Source organism: Alnus glutinosa, chromosome 4 (genome assembly GCF_958979055.1).
Source record: "Alnus glutinosa chromosome 4, dhAlnGlut1.1, whole genome shotgun sequence".
NCBI lineage: Eukaryota > Viridiplantae > Streptophyta > Magnoliopsida > Fagales > Betulaceae > Alnus > Alnus glutinosa.
Window position 1 is genome coordinate 18,704,728 of NC_084889.1, and position 16,643 is coordinate 18,721,370.

General features: G+C 43.0%; 1 protein-coding gene across 1 annotated transcript in view; it reads left to right on the top strand.

Annotated features, from left to right (window-relative positions):
• Positions 1-359: 359 nt before the first annotated feature.
• Positions 360-16,643, top strand: part of LOC133865853 (probable acyl-activating enzyme 17, peroxisomal) — a 38,954-nt gene continuing 22,670 nt past the window's right edge. The window contains exons 1-7 of the mRNA XM_062302352.1: positions 360-720; positions 1,201-1,330; positions 1,605-1,873; positions 11,003-11,207; positions 11,699-11,739; positions 11,836-11,961; positions 16,083-16,156. Of these exons, the coding sequence (XP_062158336.1) occupies positions 467-720; positions 1,201-1,330; positions 1,605-1,873; positions 11,003-11,207; positions 11,699-11,739; positions 11,836-11,961; positions 16,083-16,156 (1,099 nt within the window). The 5' untranslated portion in view covers positions 360-466. The remainder of the gene's footprint in view (positions 721-1,200; positions 1,331-1,604; positions 1,874-11,002; positions 11,208-11,698; positions 11,740-11,835; positions 11,962-16,082; positions 16,157-16,643) is intronic.

Below are 16,643 nucleotides of genomic sequence, written 5' to 3' on the forward strand. Positions count from 1 at the left end.
TGGCCGGCCACCCCCGGAGGCCACTCGGGGGTGGTCTCCGGTTCAACGGTGGGTGGTCGGCCACCCACCAATTTATTTCAATTTTTTTTTTGTTTTTATTTTTTTAGTTTGATTTAAAAAAAAAAAAATTAATGTAGGATTTTTTTAGTAATTGTCTTTGAATTCCGATTAAATGTGTGAGTTATTACCAAACAAAAGAATAGGAAAGTCATTCCATTCCGCCACCTTTTATTCCTAGGAATAACTATTCCTTTCCCTAATGGAATGGCCATTTCGCGAACCAAACGAGGCCTTATTATTGTTATTATATATATATATATATATATATTTCTTTATTCTTTTTGTCCGTTGTTCATGTCATTCCTTCCAACAACCGACTGTAGGTGCTAAGCTCGAACCACCTAATGACGCTGCAATTTTAACTCTCACCCAATTCGCGAAAGCTGAGAGAGAGAGAGAGAGAGCAATGGCTTTCAAGGCACTAGACTGTATCACGAGGTCGGACATCGAAGCGCTGGGGATTTCACTGGAGCTCGCAGAGGGACTCCATGAAAGGCTCACAGAGATCATCCGAATTTACGGACCTGCCACTCCCGACACGTGGCGGAATATCTCCAAGCGCGTGCTCAACCCGGACCTACCCTTCTCCTTCCACCAGATGATGTACTACGGTTGCTACAGGGACTACGGCCCCGACCCGCCCGCTTGGATACCCGACCCGTATGCTATCCTGATACCCTTACTCATTATTCTTTAAAACCTCTATTTGTTTCTGACGAAAATTGTTTATGCAAAAGTGAAAAGTTATTTTGGAAAAGGAAACGAAATGGTACCGCCTCCAGATGTTTATTATATACCTTTGCTGTTTTTGCATGCTGATGTTCATATTGAATGTACTGACGATTTAGGCAATTTAGTACAGTAAGTTATGTATATGAATAAATTTCACGGATTGGCAACCAATGAAATTGTATAATTCTCATATCTTACACTAAATTTTATCATCCAAGCAATATTAAAAGCTCCTGCAATATGTGTTTATATATGAATATGCGTGTGTATGCAGATCTTTATATCTAATGTGTTTAAAATGTTGTTGTGCATGCGTGTGTGTGCACATTGCTATTGATATTCCTAGTGAAAAAAAATGTTATGGAATTACAAGTCCTTATATCCCACTGCTGGTTATTGCATCACTAGGGAAAATGTGATCTCAACAAATGTTGGCCAGCTCTTAGAGAGGCAGGGAAAAGAGTTTTTGGGTCCAAAATATAAGGATCCAATATCAAGCTTCTCTGACTTTCAGGAATTTTCAGTCTCAAACCCTGAGGTAGTACGAATGTCACATCAACGTTCTCTCTCTCTCTCTCTCTCTCTCTCTCTCTCTCTCTCTCTATATATATATATATATATATATATATATATATATATATATATATATATATGTATATGTATATTTTGAGAAGTAATCTACATATCATTAAAAGCGCAAAGCGCAATCCAGTACACAGGAAAGGTTGTCTTTCTATATAAATTTTGAATTTTGCATGAATTTGGATGGTGAGCTTTTTCATATATCTGGCTTCCTGTCCTTTGTTTGCTAGGTTTATTGGAAAACTGTATTGGATGAAATGGGCTTATCTTTTTCTGTGCCTCCCCAATGTATCTTACGTGAGAGTACATTTGAGGAAAGCAATTCGTCATACCCAGGTGGTCAGTGGCTTCCCGGAGCATTTGTGAATCCGGCTAAGAATTGCTTGAGTTTAAATTGCAAGAGAAGTTTGGATGATATAGTGGTAATATGGCGTGGTGAAGGGAACGATGATCTTCCTGTACACAGGATGACACTCTGGGAGTTTCGTGCAGAGGTTTGGTATGCTACTTTTCATCCAATTCAGTTTGTCTACTTGAAGTCACTTGTAGTATCTTATAATTAGTTGTACAATGCTAATTAGATTCTCTAGAACATGTATGTGATGCTATGGTTTTTGTAACGTCACACAATCATGGATATAGACATAAACTGATGAATATGTGCTCCAAATAGCTTGTTGATACTATTTTCCAGTGCATAAAAATAAGTTTTCAGATTTGTTCAGATAAACTTATTAAATATCATATGGCGTCATTGGATTTAATCGTAACAGCCTCTTCTTATAGCCTGGTGGCATGCAATTTGTGTATGTAGGTGGTTTTGGGGTTTTATTTCTATCTAAGGTGTCATATGTAATTTTATAAGCTGTCATGATACCGGTATACTATTGTCAAACTTTATTTTGTGATGATATTTGCTTGGAGGTTTTTAACAAAAGAATATAGAAAAGTTTGGTGTTAACACCATCAGAGTAGGAAGTTATCTTCTCTAAGTGTTGCAGTTCGGATCATGTATGGCTTATATGTAATGTTCAATCATAGTTTATGTTTTAATTTGCATGAGGAAATTTCAAAAAATTGAGTTCCCAGAAGCCCTGCTTGATAATAATACTCATGGTGCTATATGGGTTTTGTTAAAAACTTTAGTGTTGAAAAGTATGTGTAGGTTAATTTAATTTCATCAGTAGGTGTTCTATCAGATAATGATACTCATGATGAAAAAAAAGTGTTCAACTTTTATCACACAAGTGGAATCATGACGTTCTCGAGAAGGTGGTCGAATCCAAGGATTTTGAATTGTTGGTGGTGGGAGGTGAAACAGGGGTATGTATCCGTAAAAGTTGCAAAGGATCGATGAGGTCTATTCTTATGGATAGAGACGGGATAGCTTGGTTGGTGCGTATCTTTGAGGAGCTGGTGGTAGGGGAAGATTCACGGGTTTTCTGGAATCAATCTCAACCTAGGTTTCCAAGGATTCTTGCTCAGTGTTGTTTCCACAACCACGGTGGTTTCTTGGTGGTTGATGAATTTGACGGTGGTAGAACAGGTGGCTTGGTCCTAATACTAGAAGGAAGATACAGAAAAGGTTGGGATCTTTTCGGCTCGGTACTACGCTTGGTTAATGAGCAGTTTAGAGCTGGGGTCAGAGATGGGGCGGTAGAAACAGAGGTCCAGGCGGTGAGGGGAAGCAGGAGGAGCTATGCAGAGGTCCTGGTGAAGACGTTGCCACCGTTGGAGGAGCGCTTTGGTGTATCTTCAAGGCCGGTAGCTAGGGTGCCTAGGTGGGTGAGAGAGCTCTGTCGGAGTTTCTACGGACAAGTTTGTCCAAGTTCCGGTGATAATCAAGAAGAAGATCCAAGCTCTGGCAAAGATTTCCCATATTCTGGCGAAAGCAGCTACGGCTCCAGTGAAGATTACCCAACCTCCGGTGAAGCCTTTCGCATCGAATTGTGGTCCTGAGGTCTTTGAAAAGCAAGCTGCGAAGGGATGGGAGGCTATTGACACACTTGTCCATTTTGGTGAAAGTCTCCAGTTTACAAATCTGAGAGAGATGTTGAAGCTAAAAGAGGAAGTAGACGTTTGTCTGGAGAGGCTAGTCTTGGCTGTGGATGGGCCACTGGGTAGTGGGCCTAAGCTGAAGTTTGTGGATTCAAAACAAGCCCACATTCAGGGATGGGTCCTAAGCAATTGTTGAAGGATCTTTTGGTCTCTCGGCCTAATTGTGGAGTTAAATCCACATCCAAGGTTCAAGTTGTTAAAGAGTCTTTTTTTTTTTTTTTTTTTGATAAGTAATAAATTTTATAGAAAAAAGTGTAAGGGGCCCCTACGTATACATGAAGTATACACATGAACAAACAACCCACAAAAAAAAAAAAACTGCCCATAAGAAGGAACCTAAAAAGACCCAAATAAACCCTCAACCCTAAGACCCTTAAACCCAGAGCTCACAAGAATCATACACCCTACAGAACGTGAGCCTTGCATTTCCCTCGCCGAGAAGACACGCTTACATTGCTGTAGTTAATAGAGCTGTTTAGATTCAACAACTCCCTCCTACCATTGATCTTTGGACGCCCAAGTTTAACAATCCGAAGGAGGTCCTCTTCAATGGCATTCGGGAAATCTCCACTAGCATTTTCTTTAGTCTTTTGGCGCACAACCATAGACTCCCGAAGAAACTCCTCTTCGCTAACGCTGGCATCCAAGATCTCCAAATGCTGAGCCTCATCCTCTTCACAATCCCCTGCCCAATCCAAATACTTATCGGGTGGATAAACACCCAAAGGGGAAGGCGATGCACCATCCTCCCCATCCCAGACTTCAACTCCTTGATCCCGCACAACAACCTCCCCAGACGGACCAAAACCTACTGGCCATTTCTTAGACTCGATTAGGCTGTTCACCCGTAGGTCCTCACCCTTATCAACTTTTGGAGAAACACAACGACCCAAAAGAGGGGGAACCCTTACCACCTTGTCTTCTTTGGCATCTAGGGTTGTCGGCGACACGACCGACATTTTAGGCGAAACTTGCCCTGCCAAACACGAGTTGAGAAAACCCCTCTGCAAGAAATCCCTTGTCGGAGGAGTTTACTTAATAGCAAACTTCACAGAAGCTACCTTCTCAACAAGTGGTAGCACCCGAGAGCTATGCATTAGCTTAGACTCCTTAAGGAGCATTGGAACCCCCGGAACTGGCTAAGAGTGGCATCCAAGAGAGGAGAAGGTATCCCACCAGCAACATCTAACCTCAACGCCTCCACAGAATCGAAAAGTCTCTCTCCCAAATCAGCAGCCTCTGAGGGAGAACCATCGGAGAAGTGGAGCGGAGCCAGAGAGGACCCCTCAAGCTTGAGAGAAGCTTCCGAAGAAGTCATAGATGATTCTTGCGCACACAGAGATGCCGTAGGGGTACGACCAGAGCTTACAACCATCTCAGACCCTACCTCCAGCAACCCCAGCATCGAGCCTGCCACCGAATCAGACCCCAAACCTGCCTTTGTCAAGGTCTCCGACGAAGATATGTCAACGGAAGCTCTGCAAGGACCTACCAAAGCCGAATGACCACACCCATCTTCTTTGGCCGGAAGAGAAGACCTGAGCGAGAGCTTACAACTCTGACCCACAGGCTTGATAACCAGTTTGAGGTGGATAATGGGCTTCTTGCTGACCTTCTTAGGCCTGAAGCCATTGGGCTTGAAACCCAATCTAGCTAACCGACCTAGATAACCTCTGACCTGAATCATCACTGAGCGAGAAAACCCTAGAAGTTTCTTCAACCAGAAAAAAGCGCAGCTGCCCTTCGACTCTTTCATCTTCTTCGCTGCGACGCTGGATGGAACCGCTGGCGACCCAGAGACTCTTACGTCATACTCGTAGCAGTTCACCGCCAATCGCACCTCTTCACCACCTTCTTCCAACACCGAAGGAAGCAGATCAAGAGGGTCACGAACACCGGTTTCAACCCCACAGACTTCTCATTGTCTCTGTCTACCGAGTGAAGCACTGTCACGTAAGAGCGACCGGGAAAAAACCCCCCCTCTGTTTCCCCTTCGAGATAAGCTCTTTTGATACTAGTGGCCACTCATTTGCTTCGAGGAAATCCAGTAGCTGCCGCAACTCACCCACAACCCGAAACCAACCCCAACCTTCACGACCTTCAGGGAGCCATATAGTCCCTTTTCGACCACCCTCAGCATAGGATACCACCTCTAGGTAACGGCTGACCTTGTTACCACTCCCTCGGACCATCAATGCTTTCACATCCTCCCGGAAATACTTGACGAAGTCCTCCTTCACTGTAGCCTTCAATGCCTCCTCAACAGTGGCCATCAACCATGCTGAGCATTGGAGACCCAAAGAGATGAACCCACAACCCCTTCCTCCTCTCCTCCAAGCAAAGTTATGATGCTTCTATCTTCACCGAAAAGGAGAACCCTTTAGCTTCTACTGAGAAGCAACGCTCCATCACTGTCTAGTTTGAATAGCTACGAGAAGAGACACCATGGCCCAATGGTGGTTTTGAACCCATATATAAGGCTCTGTTTTATAGAGAAACTTCGAGGCCTAATGGTGGTTTTAAGCCCAAGATTAAAGCTGCGTTTTTTATAGAGACGCCTACAGTGGGCTCAGGCGTGGGTCAAGCTGGTCATAAGCCCTACCCAAAAGGTAAGGCCCTTGTCTCTGGAGAGCGGCCCTCTTTTTCTTCCTTCCGAGGTTTAAGGATTCGGCCTGTTCGTGGGTGAGTTTGGATGCTGGTTAGGTCGGTGACCTAGGCGCGACGTCATTTGCTGTTGGGTTTCCCGCCGTGCTGCGAACGCCGGTGTCCACGGGTTGTTCTCTCTTGGTGAGTGTTCCGGTGGGCTCTCGGTTGTCCTCTTTTGGTGGGTCTTTCAGCGAGCTTTTGGTGGTCGTTATTTCGCCTGAGAGGGTCCAGCAGAAGCAGAATCAGCTAGTGAGTGCGAGTCAAGCCGCTGATCTTGCAGTATTTCCTCATTTGCCACCAATGATTGAGCCTATGCAACCTCCGGTGGTTGAGGTTAAAGATTTGGTGTCGTGGTCCTTATTCTGGGAGTGCCAGTGATGGGACTTCTGATTGGTGGGGTATTTTAGTAGTGGACTCGGTTGTTTCTCGGATGATTGGGTTGTGGTTACCGGTGCTCCACCTTCTGCTAGTTAATACTCTTTAGTCATGGGATGATGTCGATGCTTCCACCAGCATGCCTCTCGGGTGTTCAGAATTCGTTATGTTTCAGAAGGGTGTACAGCTTAATGGAGAAGCAGACAATAGGGGGGACTTGTGCATTGCGGTTGAGGTGGAAGGAGAAGCTGGTATTGGTAGGCTGCCTCCTCTAAATACCTATTCCTCAACCTCGGGGGATCTATCGAGGTATTCTGATTGGGTTATTTAGTGTGTGAATGAGATTTGTCCCATTGCGGGGATCTCATATGTGGGTCATAAGTTGCAATTGTTGGCCCTCTTGACTTTTCTTGAAGAGGAATGTTGTAAAGAAGCGATGGTTGCCCTTTCGAGTTGTGGTATGAAGGGTAAAGGGGAGCTCATGATTTGGATAGTTCAGTCAAATACGATGCTAGAGGTTCTTGCTCGAGCCGTGTTATAAGGAAGGCGAGGGGTCATCCAGTTGTGTTATGAAGCCAAGGATTCTCTCTTGGAATGTGAGGGGGTTGAACAAGAGGGGTAAGCATTTAAGGGTTAGTAACTTGCTCAGAGATTGAAAGGTGGATATTATTTGCTTTCAAGAAACCAAGCTTCATGGTTTGTCTCGCAACTTTGTGCGCAGCTTATAGGGATGCAATCATGTGGACTGATGTTGCTTGGATTCCACTGGGGCCTCAAGGGGTATCCTGATCATGTGGGACAAAAAGGTGGTGGAGAAGGTAGATGAGTGTGTGGGGGATTACACCCTTGCAGTCTCGTTCAGGAACATTGTGGATCAATTCGTCTGGGCCTTTGCAGGTGTATATGATCCAAATTCTGGTAGTGATAGAGACTTCTTTGGGATGAGTTAGCTGGCATTATCAGTTGGTGGAACCTGCTGTGGTGCATAGGGGGTGATTTCAATGTAACTTGTTTTTCTAGTGAAAGATCTGGCGAGGCTTGTCTTTGTTATGCTATGACGAAGTTCTTTGACTATATTTCTGATCAAGGTCTCATGGATCTTCGTCTCGCTAGTGGCTCTTTCACTTGGTTGATTTCTCATGATTGTCCCGTGTGGTCTAGGATTGATGGATTTCTTGTCTCCCCAGATTGGGAAGCTTAGTTTCTTGTGGTTTCTTAAAAGAGGCTTTCTCGCCTTTATTCGGACCACTTTGAAAACATGTGGCTTAAGGTGGAAGGTTTTGTGGGACTGGTGAAACAATGGTGGGATTCTTATTCGTTCCAAGGCATTGAAACTAGATTTGAAGAAATGGAATCAAGAGGTGTTTTTGGCAATGTAGAGAGGAACAAGAGGAAGCTTATTGAAGTTTTCGATGAAGAAAGTAGGGCTTTAGGTGAGGAGGAGCTATTGAAGAAGGCAGAGGTTGTCAGAGAGTTAGAGAGGTGTTCTCCTATGGAGGAGGTGAGTTGGAGGTAGAAATCTAGGGTGTTGTGGTTAAAGGAAGGCGATAACTACACTAAATTCTTCTACTCCATAGCAATCTCAAGTAGAAGGTACAATTCTATGAACTCCTTATTGATTGGCGATACTCCATCTTTTAATCAGACAGAAATGAGCGAGCATATTGTCAAGTTCTATCGAAAGCTTTTTACCAAGCAATGTAGGTGGTGGCCTGTGGTGGATGGTATTTCCTTTGATTCTATTTTGGAGTCCGAGGCTAGTTGGTTGGAGAGAGCTTTCGAGGAGGTGGTTAGGAAGGTAGTGTCAGCTATGAATGGTGATAAGGCGTCGGGTCCTGATGGCTTTTCTATGCCTTTCTTCCAAGTGTGTTGGGATGTTGAGTGTGTACATTATGGAGGTGTTTAGTGACTTTCATGCTGGAGGTTTGTTTGAAAAGTGCCTGAATGCTTCGTTCATTTCGCTTATTCTGAAGATTCCAGGTGCTATTGCTCTCAAAGATTTCTGACCTATTAGTGGGAGGAATATACAAAATTATTGCTACAGTTCTAGCAAATAGAATGAAGACAGTTATGTAGAAGGTCATCTCCAAATCACAAAGTGCCTTCATCGAGGGTAGAAAAATCATCGATCCAATCCTTATTGCCAATGAATGCCTTGATAGTAGATTAAGAACTTGGGAGCCAGGTGTCATTTGTAAAATGGATTTGGAAAAAACATATGATCATATTTCCTTTTGTATATGCTGCCGAGGTGTGGCTTTGGGGGAATATGGTGCTCGTGGATAGCACATTGTATTTCCTTTGTGCGGTTCTTGGTGTTAGTCAATGGCTCTCCTAATATTTTTTTCAGTAGCTCCCGTGGGTTGAGACAAGGGGATCCTCTTTCACCCTACTTGTTTGTTTTTTTGATGGAGGCTTTGAGTCGTATGATTTCTGCTGCGGTCAGTCGGGGTCTGCTAGAAGACTTCAAAGTTGGCAATGCTTAATTCTCTCATCTGTTTGTTGATGATACTTTGATTTTCTTCAGTGCTCGTCCTTCTCAGTTGTGCCATTTGCGGAGACTTTTCCTTCTGTTTGAAGTTGCTTCGGGCTTGAAGGTTAATTTGGCTAAGTTAGATTTAATTTATGTGGGGATTGTAGGTCAAGTGAGAAGTTTAGCTGGAATCTTAGGGTGTGGGGTTGCCACTTTGCCGGTGAAGTATCTTGATCTTCCATTGGGGGCTTCCTATAAGTCTATTCATATATGGGATGGTGTTATCGACGAGATAGAACATCGGCTGGCCAGCTGGAAAAGGTCATACCTTTCAAAAGGCGGTAGAGTCACCCTTATCAAGAGTATCCTCGCCAATTTACCTACGTATTATTTGTCTCTATTACCTCTCCCAGCGAGTGTTGCTGTTTGCATTGAGAAGCTACAACGGGAATTTTTATGGGGTGAGATTGGTGAAGAGTTCAAATATCATTTGGTGAGTTGGTCTAAGGTTTGTACCCCAATTTCAAAGGGAGGCCTGGGTATCAGGAATTTGGTGATGTTCAACCGCGCTATGTTAGGTCAATGGCTATGGTGTTATGGGATTGAGAGAGAAGCTTGGTGGAGAGTTGCGGTGGATTCTAAGTTTGGTAATTTATGGGGTGGGTGGTGCTCCCTTAAGCCTGTAGGTGTGTTTGGGGTGAGGTTGTGGAAGAACATCAAGAAAGGGTGAGAGACATTCTCAGGCTTTTCTAGATTTGAGGTGGGGGATGGGGCTAGGACCAAATTTTGGCAAAAACTGTGGTGCGGGGATACGGTTCTTAAGGAAGCTTTTCATATTTTATTTGGTATTGCTCGTGTGAAGGATGTCTCTATTGTGGATAATTTGGAGCTTTTGGGTAGTTTAAATTAGTGGAACGTGAGCTTTTCTAGAGAGGCGCATGATTGGGAAGTGGATGTCTTTACTTCCTTTTTTTAGGTGTTGCACTCGGTCATTGCGAGAAGAGGTAGTGAAGATAGGCTTTGGTGGGTCTCTTCCAAAAGAGGCTTGTTTAAGGTCAAGTTCTTCTTTAGCTCCTTGGCTTGCTCTCAAGGTAGTCGCTTCCCATGGGAGAGTGTGTGGCGGACTCAGGCTCCTTTGAGGGTGGCTTTTTTTGCGTAGTCGGCGACTCTAGGCAAGATCCTTACAGTGGATAATCTTAGGAACATGCATGTTATTATGGTGGATAGATGCTGCATATGCAAGAGAAATAGTGAATCAGTGGATCACCTTCTTCTTCACTACGATGTGGCTTCCGCTCTGTGGAGTGCTCTCTTTACTTGCTTTGGTATGTCTTGGGTTATGCCTAGAAGAGTTATCAAACTTGTTTGCTTGTTGGAGGATGTCTGAAAGCTGAGGAGTGCTGCAATTTGGAAGATGGTGCTGATTTGCCTTTTTTGGTGTGTATGGAAGGAAAGAAATAATAGGTTTTTCGAGGACTTGGAGAGGTCATTGGAGGATATTTTAACTTCGTTTTTTCATACTTTGTATCTTTGGATGGTGGCTTTTGTGCACCCACTGTCACTTAGTTATGTTGATTTTCTTGTTTGTTTTTCTCTTTCTAGTTAGGTGATTCATTTTGTATACTTCCGGTGTACTTAGGGCCACATTACGCTTTTAATAAGACTTGATTATTACTTATAAAAACAAATAATACTCATGAAGATGCTATCAGGGTTCTGTTAAAAACTCTAGTGTTGAAAAGTATGTGTAGGTTAATTTAATTTCATCGGTAGGTGTTCTATCAAATAATGCCATGTTGCTTTTTTGCGAACTTGGATGATATTTCAACATCACCAAACACAACTCGATCTTCTTGTGGCATGATAGCTTTAAGCATGCTTTAATTAGGTGTATCTGAAAGCTTATTTTCGTAGTTATGAAGTTTGTAAAGTTATGTAAATGTATGTTCTTCTAGTTAATGAGTGAATAAATGTTTGTCATGTTATGTAATTTTTTATTTTTATGTTATTTGCTTTCAGCCTTTCTATCCTTGAATATTTGTAAGTCAAATGTTCTGTTGGCTCTATAATTTCTAGGTTAGTTGCCCACGCAATCAAGACACTAGGATTGGACAAAGGGTCTGCAGTTGCAATTGATATGCCGATGAATGTCAATTCTGTGGTTATCTACCTGGCTATTGTTCTGGCAGGCTACATAGTTGTGTCCATAGCTGATAGTTTTGCTCCAATTGAAATATCAACAAGACTGAAAATATCAGAAGCAAAAGCCATATTTACTCAGGTTATTACCCTTTTTTCTTTTCCGCTTGTTGGGGACATCACACATTTTATCTTTATTTTTTTGGTTTTGTTCATCTATCTATGCTGCATGATGTAAAAATAACAAACTTCTTGCAATTATGGAACTTTATGCTCTTATTGCATTTTCAAATGCATAATTTCACTTGAAGGGTCTCTCTGCAACTCAAGACACTATTTATTAATTTTGCATAAAGATATGGCATAGTTGAGTGAGATGATATGTTTAGGATTATTCCACTCATCAGTACACGATAAAGAATGAGCCTCTTGTTGAGCTGCTTGCTATTAATTTTATTTTTTTTTTGAAATTTAATCTGTAAGATTTATTGCTTCTAGAAGCTTGTTCTTAGTTCAACATGTCAAAATTAGTTTTTATGACACTGGAATTTAGGTTATTGTATCCTGCCCCCATTAAATACATTTTAATTGCTTAGTCATCTTCTTTCTTCAAATTGTTTTTCATTTTGTCAGGATTTGATTATTCGTGGTGACAAAAGTCTACCATTGTACAGGTGAAGTTTTGTTTATCCTTAATAAATGGGCGAACTGCTGCTTTTCTATTGCTTTACTATGACAATCTACCTAACATTGTATTTTCAGTCCTGCAGTAGAATTGTGGAGGCTCAGTCACCTACGGCAATTGTTATCCCCACAAGAGGTTCTAGCTTTAGTATGAACTTGCGGGATGGTGACATTTCTTGGCATGATTTTCTAGATAGAGCAAAAGATTTCAAGTATGTTATCTTTTTAACTTATAATTTTATATTTGTTAGAAAATTAATAAATGATTAAATGCACTATTTCCTATAGCTTAAGTTTTTGGGATAACTGTTGATTCAACATAGCATTAGAGTGGTGGTCTTGAGTTCGACAATTGACTTTGTAGTTTATTTCCTATTTCAATTAAAGATTGACATATTAGGCCTCATTTATTGTGGGTGAATTTGAGTCCACGTGAGAGGAATGTTAGAATATTAATTAAATGAGGAAATTCACAATTTCTTATGAGCTTAAATTTTTGGGATAAGTAGTGATTTAACAATATCCATGATCCCCTAACTTCTTTCAAGTATAAATATGAACCACGTGGTCCACGTATAGCTTGTATTTCAGCATAAGTTCTTTTGTCTTGAAGTATTGTGTAACTCCTTACCTTAATATTTGGTAAAGCAAATTTGATATGTATACATCATTCAAGAAACAATGGCATAATATTTTAACACTTGAAGGACAACACAGAACACTTGTATGAATTTGGGTTAACATTACAAAGCATGCAACAATAGAATGAGAAAGTAGCCCTTTCTTAAACATTCTTTGATGGGGTGTACTTGGGTTTTTGCTACGTGAAAGTGAAATCTTGTGTTTCGGTCTGAGGTTAGTGAGGGTGTTCGTTTGGCCGAGAGGAGCAAAGGAGTTTTTCGAGTGGTGGTCCTGGGATGGCCGAGTGTGATCTGGCTATTGAAAGTTTTTACCAAAGGCAAAGACTTACGCGAGAATTGGAGGACTTTTCACCAAGGGAACACTGCGTATGTGGTGCAGCATTGAGGCAACAAGTATGGAAGATTCAGTGAGTTGTCGGAATATGGAGGGGGAGGGCGGCGAAGCTTCGTTATCATACCTGAGGGTAGAGACGGGAAGGGATGGGGTGATTGTTGTGTTCAGATGCAGCGGTTGAAGTTGAATTACGAGAGACAACGAGAAGGTGTGAAAAAGATTGGGAAGCAACTGTGGAATTATCGGCGGTGACGAGGGTGCCTCAGGAAGGATGCTCGTATGTGGTGGTGGTGTAAGGAAAGAAGACTGGCAACGATAGTAAGGCTCCAAATAGGGGCATTGTGGGTAATAAAGCCATTTTGAGTTCTGGGTTCTCATCCCTTTCTACTTACTATAGAAGGCGACGATGGAGAACTCATCCTATACATTGAGATACTAAAAGCAACCTTGAACAGTTGCCCTTTCAAGTAGCTTTCTTGAAACTACATGACTCAGTAGTAACACAAACTCTGGGCATATAATTGTAAGATGTTATAAAACAGGTCATGTATTTTCTTTGATTTCCGGGTCAGTCTAAGCATTGTACAAATCATGTATGCCAAAACTGAGATTTTTGGGTGAAGCTTGTGTGGTTTTACAATTAGTGGAGGTAAGCAAGGCCTTTGAAGGAAGTAGGGGAGGTCCTCTCTCTCTCACTCTCTCTCTCTCTCTCTCTTGCTCTCCCTTTCTTTACCAAAATTTTCGTGCTTTTTCCGGGAAAATTTGGGACCAGCTTGCAACTCCGTACTGGGAATTCAGTATCAAACAGAACAGGTGACAACGATTCCTCTCTCTCGCTCGCGCGGTTAAAAGGTATTACATTGTACTGGCTGTTTGGTAGGGATGTCGCCCCTGTAGGGGTGTCGGCTTCAGCCTTATGGAGAGCCGGTTCTATGTGGAGGCAAAGTCCTTCCGGTTCTCGGTGGAAGCAGGGTCTGCCGAGCTTCGGGTGGAGGAAAAAAGAAAAGGGTTTTCAGGTTATGCTGTTCTCGGGTTGAGTTGCACTGCTTGGTTATTGTCGAGGGTGGAAGAGGTTTTGGGTAATTCTGGGATCGAGGATTTCGTTAGATCCTTTAGGGAGGGATCAAAGGCGACCATCACTCGGAGAGGTGAAAACAGGTCTGGGCGGTTCTTGGAGGTGGAAGTTTTCGACGGAGGTCGGAGAGGGCGCATCCTTTTTCCAAAAGGGCGGGACGGGAGAGGGTGGAGCCGTGTTTCTGGGGAGCTGAGCAAAATGTTGGATTTTCTGGAAATCACGTGTGGGCCTTCGTCTTATGGCGGTCGTTCTTATTCTGGTGTTTTGCCGTCGGGCGGTAGATTGGGGATAGGATCAGGACGTCCGTCGTTTGCGGCGGTGGTGAGTTCAGCAGCTACCGTCTCAGGATCTAAGGTTGAGACAAAGATGAATGGTGATTGGCCTCTGCCGGGCGGGCGCGAAGTGGAGAAAACGCAGCTGCGGGGAATGGAGATGGGGGCGGTCTGTCAGGTGAGTGATTGCTCCGTTCAGGAGGAGCAACCGGTCAACGTTTCAGGATTGAACCTTCGTGCAGAAGACCAGTCCAGATTTCGAGGTTGTGTCTGTAGGCAGGCTGGCGTGTCCAGGATTTCAGCCGTTGAGGGTGACGTTTCTCTGCAAGGGGAAGGAATGGTTGGAGTGTTCGAGAAGGTGTTTGAAATCCTGGGTCAGTTCTCCAAGGCGCTGGTTTGGGCCTGTGGCTTGCCGAAAAAGTTGGGTTATAAGTCTGCTCTTGGGCTTAAACGTAGGGTGGGTTTTGTGGCGGGTCGGGTGCTTAAGAGGGCAAAGTCTGTTGTTAAAGGGTTTCGGGCCGGGGCAAAGTTTAAGCCATTTGCCAATTCGGTCGATGTTTCGGGCCGTAAGCTGTCTCCAGCTGATGGTGCAATTTCGGGGCGGGGCTCGGGTCAGGGGTGTCTTCAGCGTCCGATGGAGATCCATTGGAGCGCCCTTCGGCCGGTCATGACGTCGGCGGCAGATCCTGGGGTGGATCTGGTTCTGTCTCTTTTCGGGGCTAGATCCAGTGTTCGGGTGCTCGGTCCTGTGGTCGAGACTGTCATTGAGGATGCCGTCCTTTCCTCTCTTTCGGCGCTGGTGTTGCGTCCGCCGGTGTTTCTGAGTGTTATTCCTTCTGGGGTGCGGCCTTCTTCAGTTTCAAGCTCTTTCGAATCTGGGCTCGTCTTTCGGCAGGCAGGGGTTCTTCCGTCAGCTGGGGTGAGGTCGGGTGTTGAGGTTCTTCAGCTTGGGGAGATTGGTGACTCGTCTGTCGGTGCTGGGCGTGACCACGTAGGCGTTGCTCTTAGTGTGCCTTCTGGTAATTCTTTGTATCGTACTTCGTCTCTCTGTCGGCAGGCAGGGATGCTTGCGGATGTTTCTGCCTTGGGAAGGAGTTTTGGTGGGATTGATCTCTCGGGTCTTCCTGGGGTTTCGGCTTCCTTTCCCTGTGGTCAGTGGGTTTTGTTTTCTCATTGGCCAAGTCCAGTCCCCTTTGTGGTTGGGTACCCCCAGTTTACTGGTTTATCGTCTAGGGTCGTTGAGGTGGGGGAATCTTCAAAGGGGGTTGATTCTAAAGGAAGTGTTGTTGGGTGCCCCCTGGATCCTGGTTTGCCGTCTGGTAGCGTTGAGGTGGAGGATTCTTCTAAAGGGGTTGTTCCAAAGGATAGTGTTGTTGTTTACCCCAGGGTTGTGGAAGATAGCAAGTCGTGTTTTCGCACGATGGGGGTTTCGTTCGTGGGATCTGATCAGAAGGGATTTCTAGATTTTTTGGCTTTGATCGAGGATGAGCGCTTTGACTTTGAATCCCCTCCTAAGAAGGATAAGGAGAGAAAAAGGAAAAAGGGGAAAAGAGAGGTCAAGAATCTAGAATGTTCTATCAATTTCGATGCTAGGGGTATGGGATTTAGTCGAGACAGGGGCAAGAAGATGGGGGTTTGATGTAAATTTCTTTTTTTGGGTTTTTCGGGTGTTTCCTTTCCCTTTTTTTTTTTTTTTTTTTTTTTTTTTTTTTTGTGTCCTTTTTGTATACTCCCTGTATGCTTAGGGGCGCCTTTTACGCTTTTTAATAATATTCTGTTTATTACCTATAAAAAAAAAAGATGTTATAAGTTTATTTAATATGTAGAAGAGTTGGTAGCAGTAATTTCTTGTTCCCTTCTCCATTAATTGTTTAAGCAACCAGTTTAATTTTTTGATATTAATGTACTTGATGTGTTTCACATCGTCTTTGCCAACTCATTACTGACACTGTAATACCATTGATTTTTTATTTATGTTATTACTTTATTTTTTTCACATCAAAATATGCAGGGAACATGAATTTGCTGCGGTAGAACAATCAGTAGAAGCATTTACAAACATCCTTTTCTCATCTGGAACTACAGGTAATTTAAAATTCGAGCTAATCCTCGCAAAGCTTTCTTTGTCTTGTCATTTCATTTTTAACATTGCAAAATGAACTTTTCTGGAAGGACCAATAGTTTACTTTTGAAAATTCTAAGGTTTCAAACTTAATTTGAGTGCCAATCTTCATCCTGCTTAAAATAAAGCCAAAATTGGTACCATAACTTGAAAATCATATTAACATTGAGATTGTCGAAGGTGTGGGAATTCATTTAAGGAGTATAAGCCTAAACTGTAAGTTCAAACTTATTACAAAAGCATGTTTTATATGTTTTCTTGAGCCTTGTTATTTTGATTACATGTATGAATATATTTTGAGATATTTTACACGTGTTAAATGAAAATGTGTTTCCAATGGAAATGATTTATGAAAAGAAGTTGAGTTTTTGGAAGGAAAACGTAATTTGCGAAAATGATAATATTATAAAAAATATGAAGTTATGTATGAATGCATGCAAATGCCCAGCA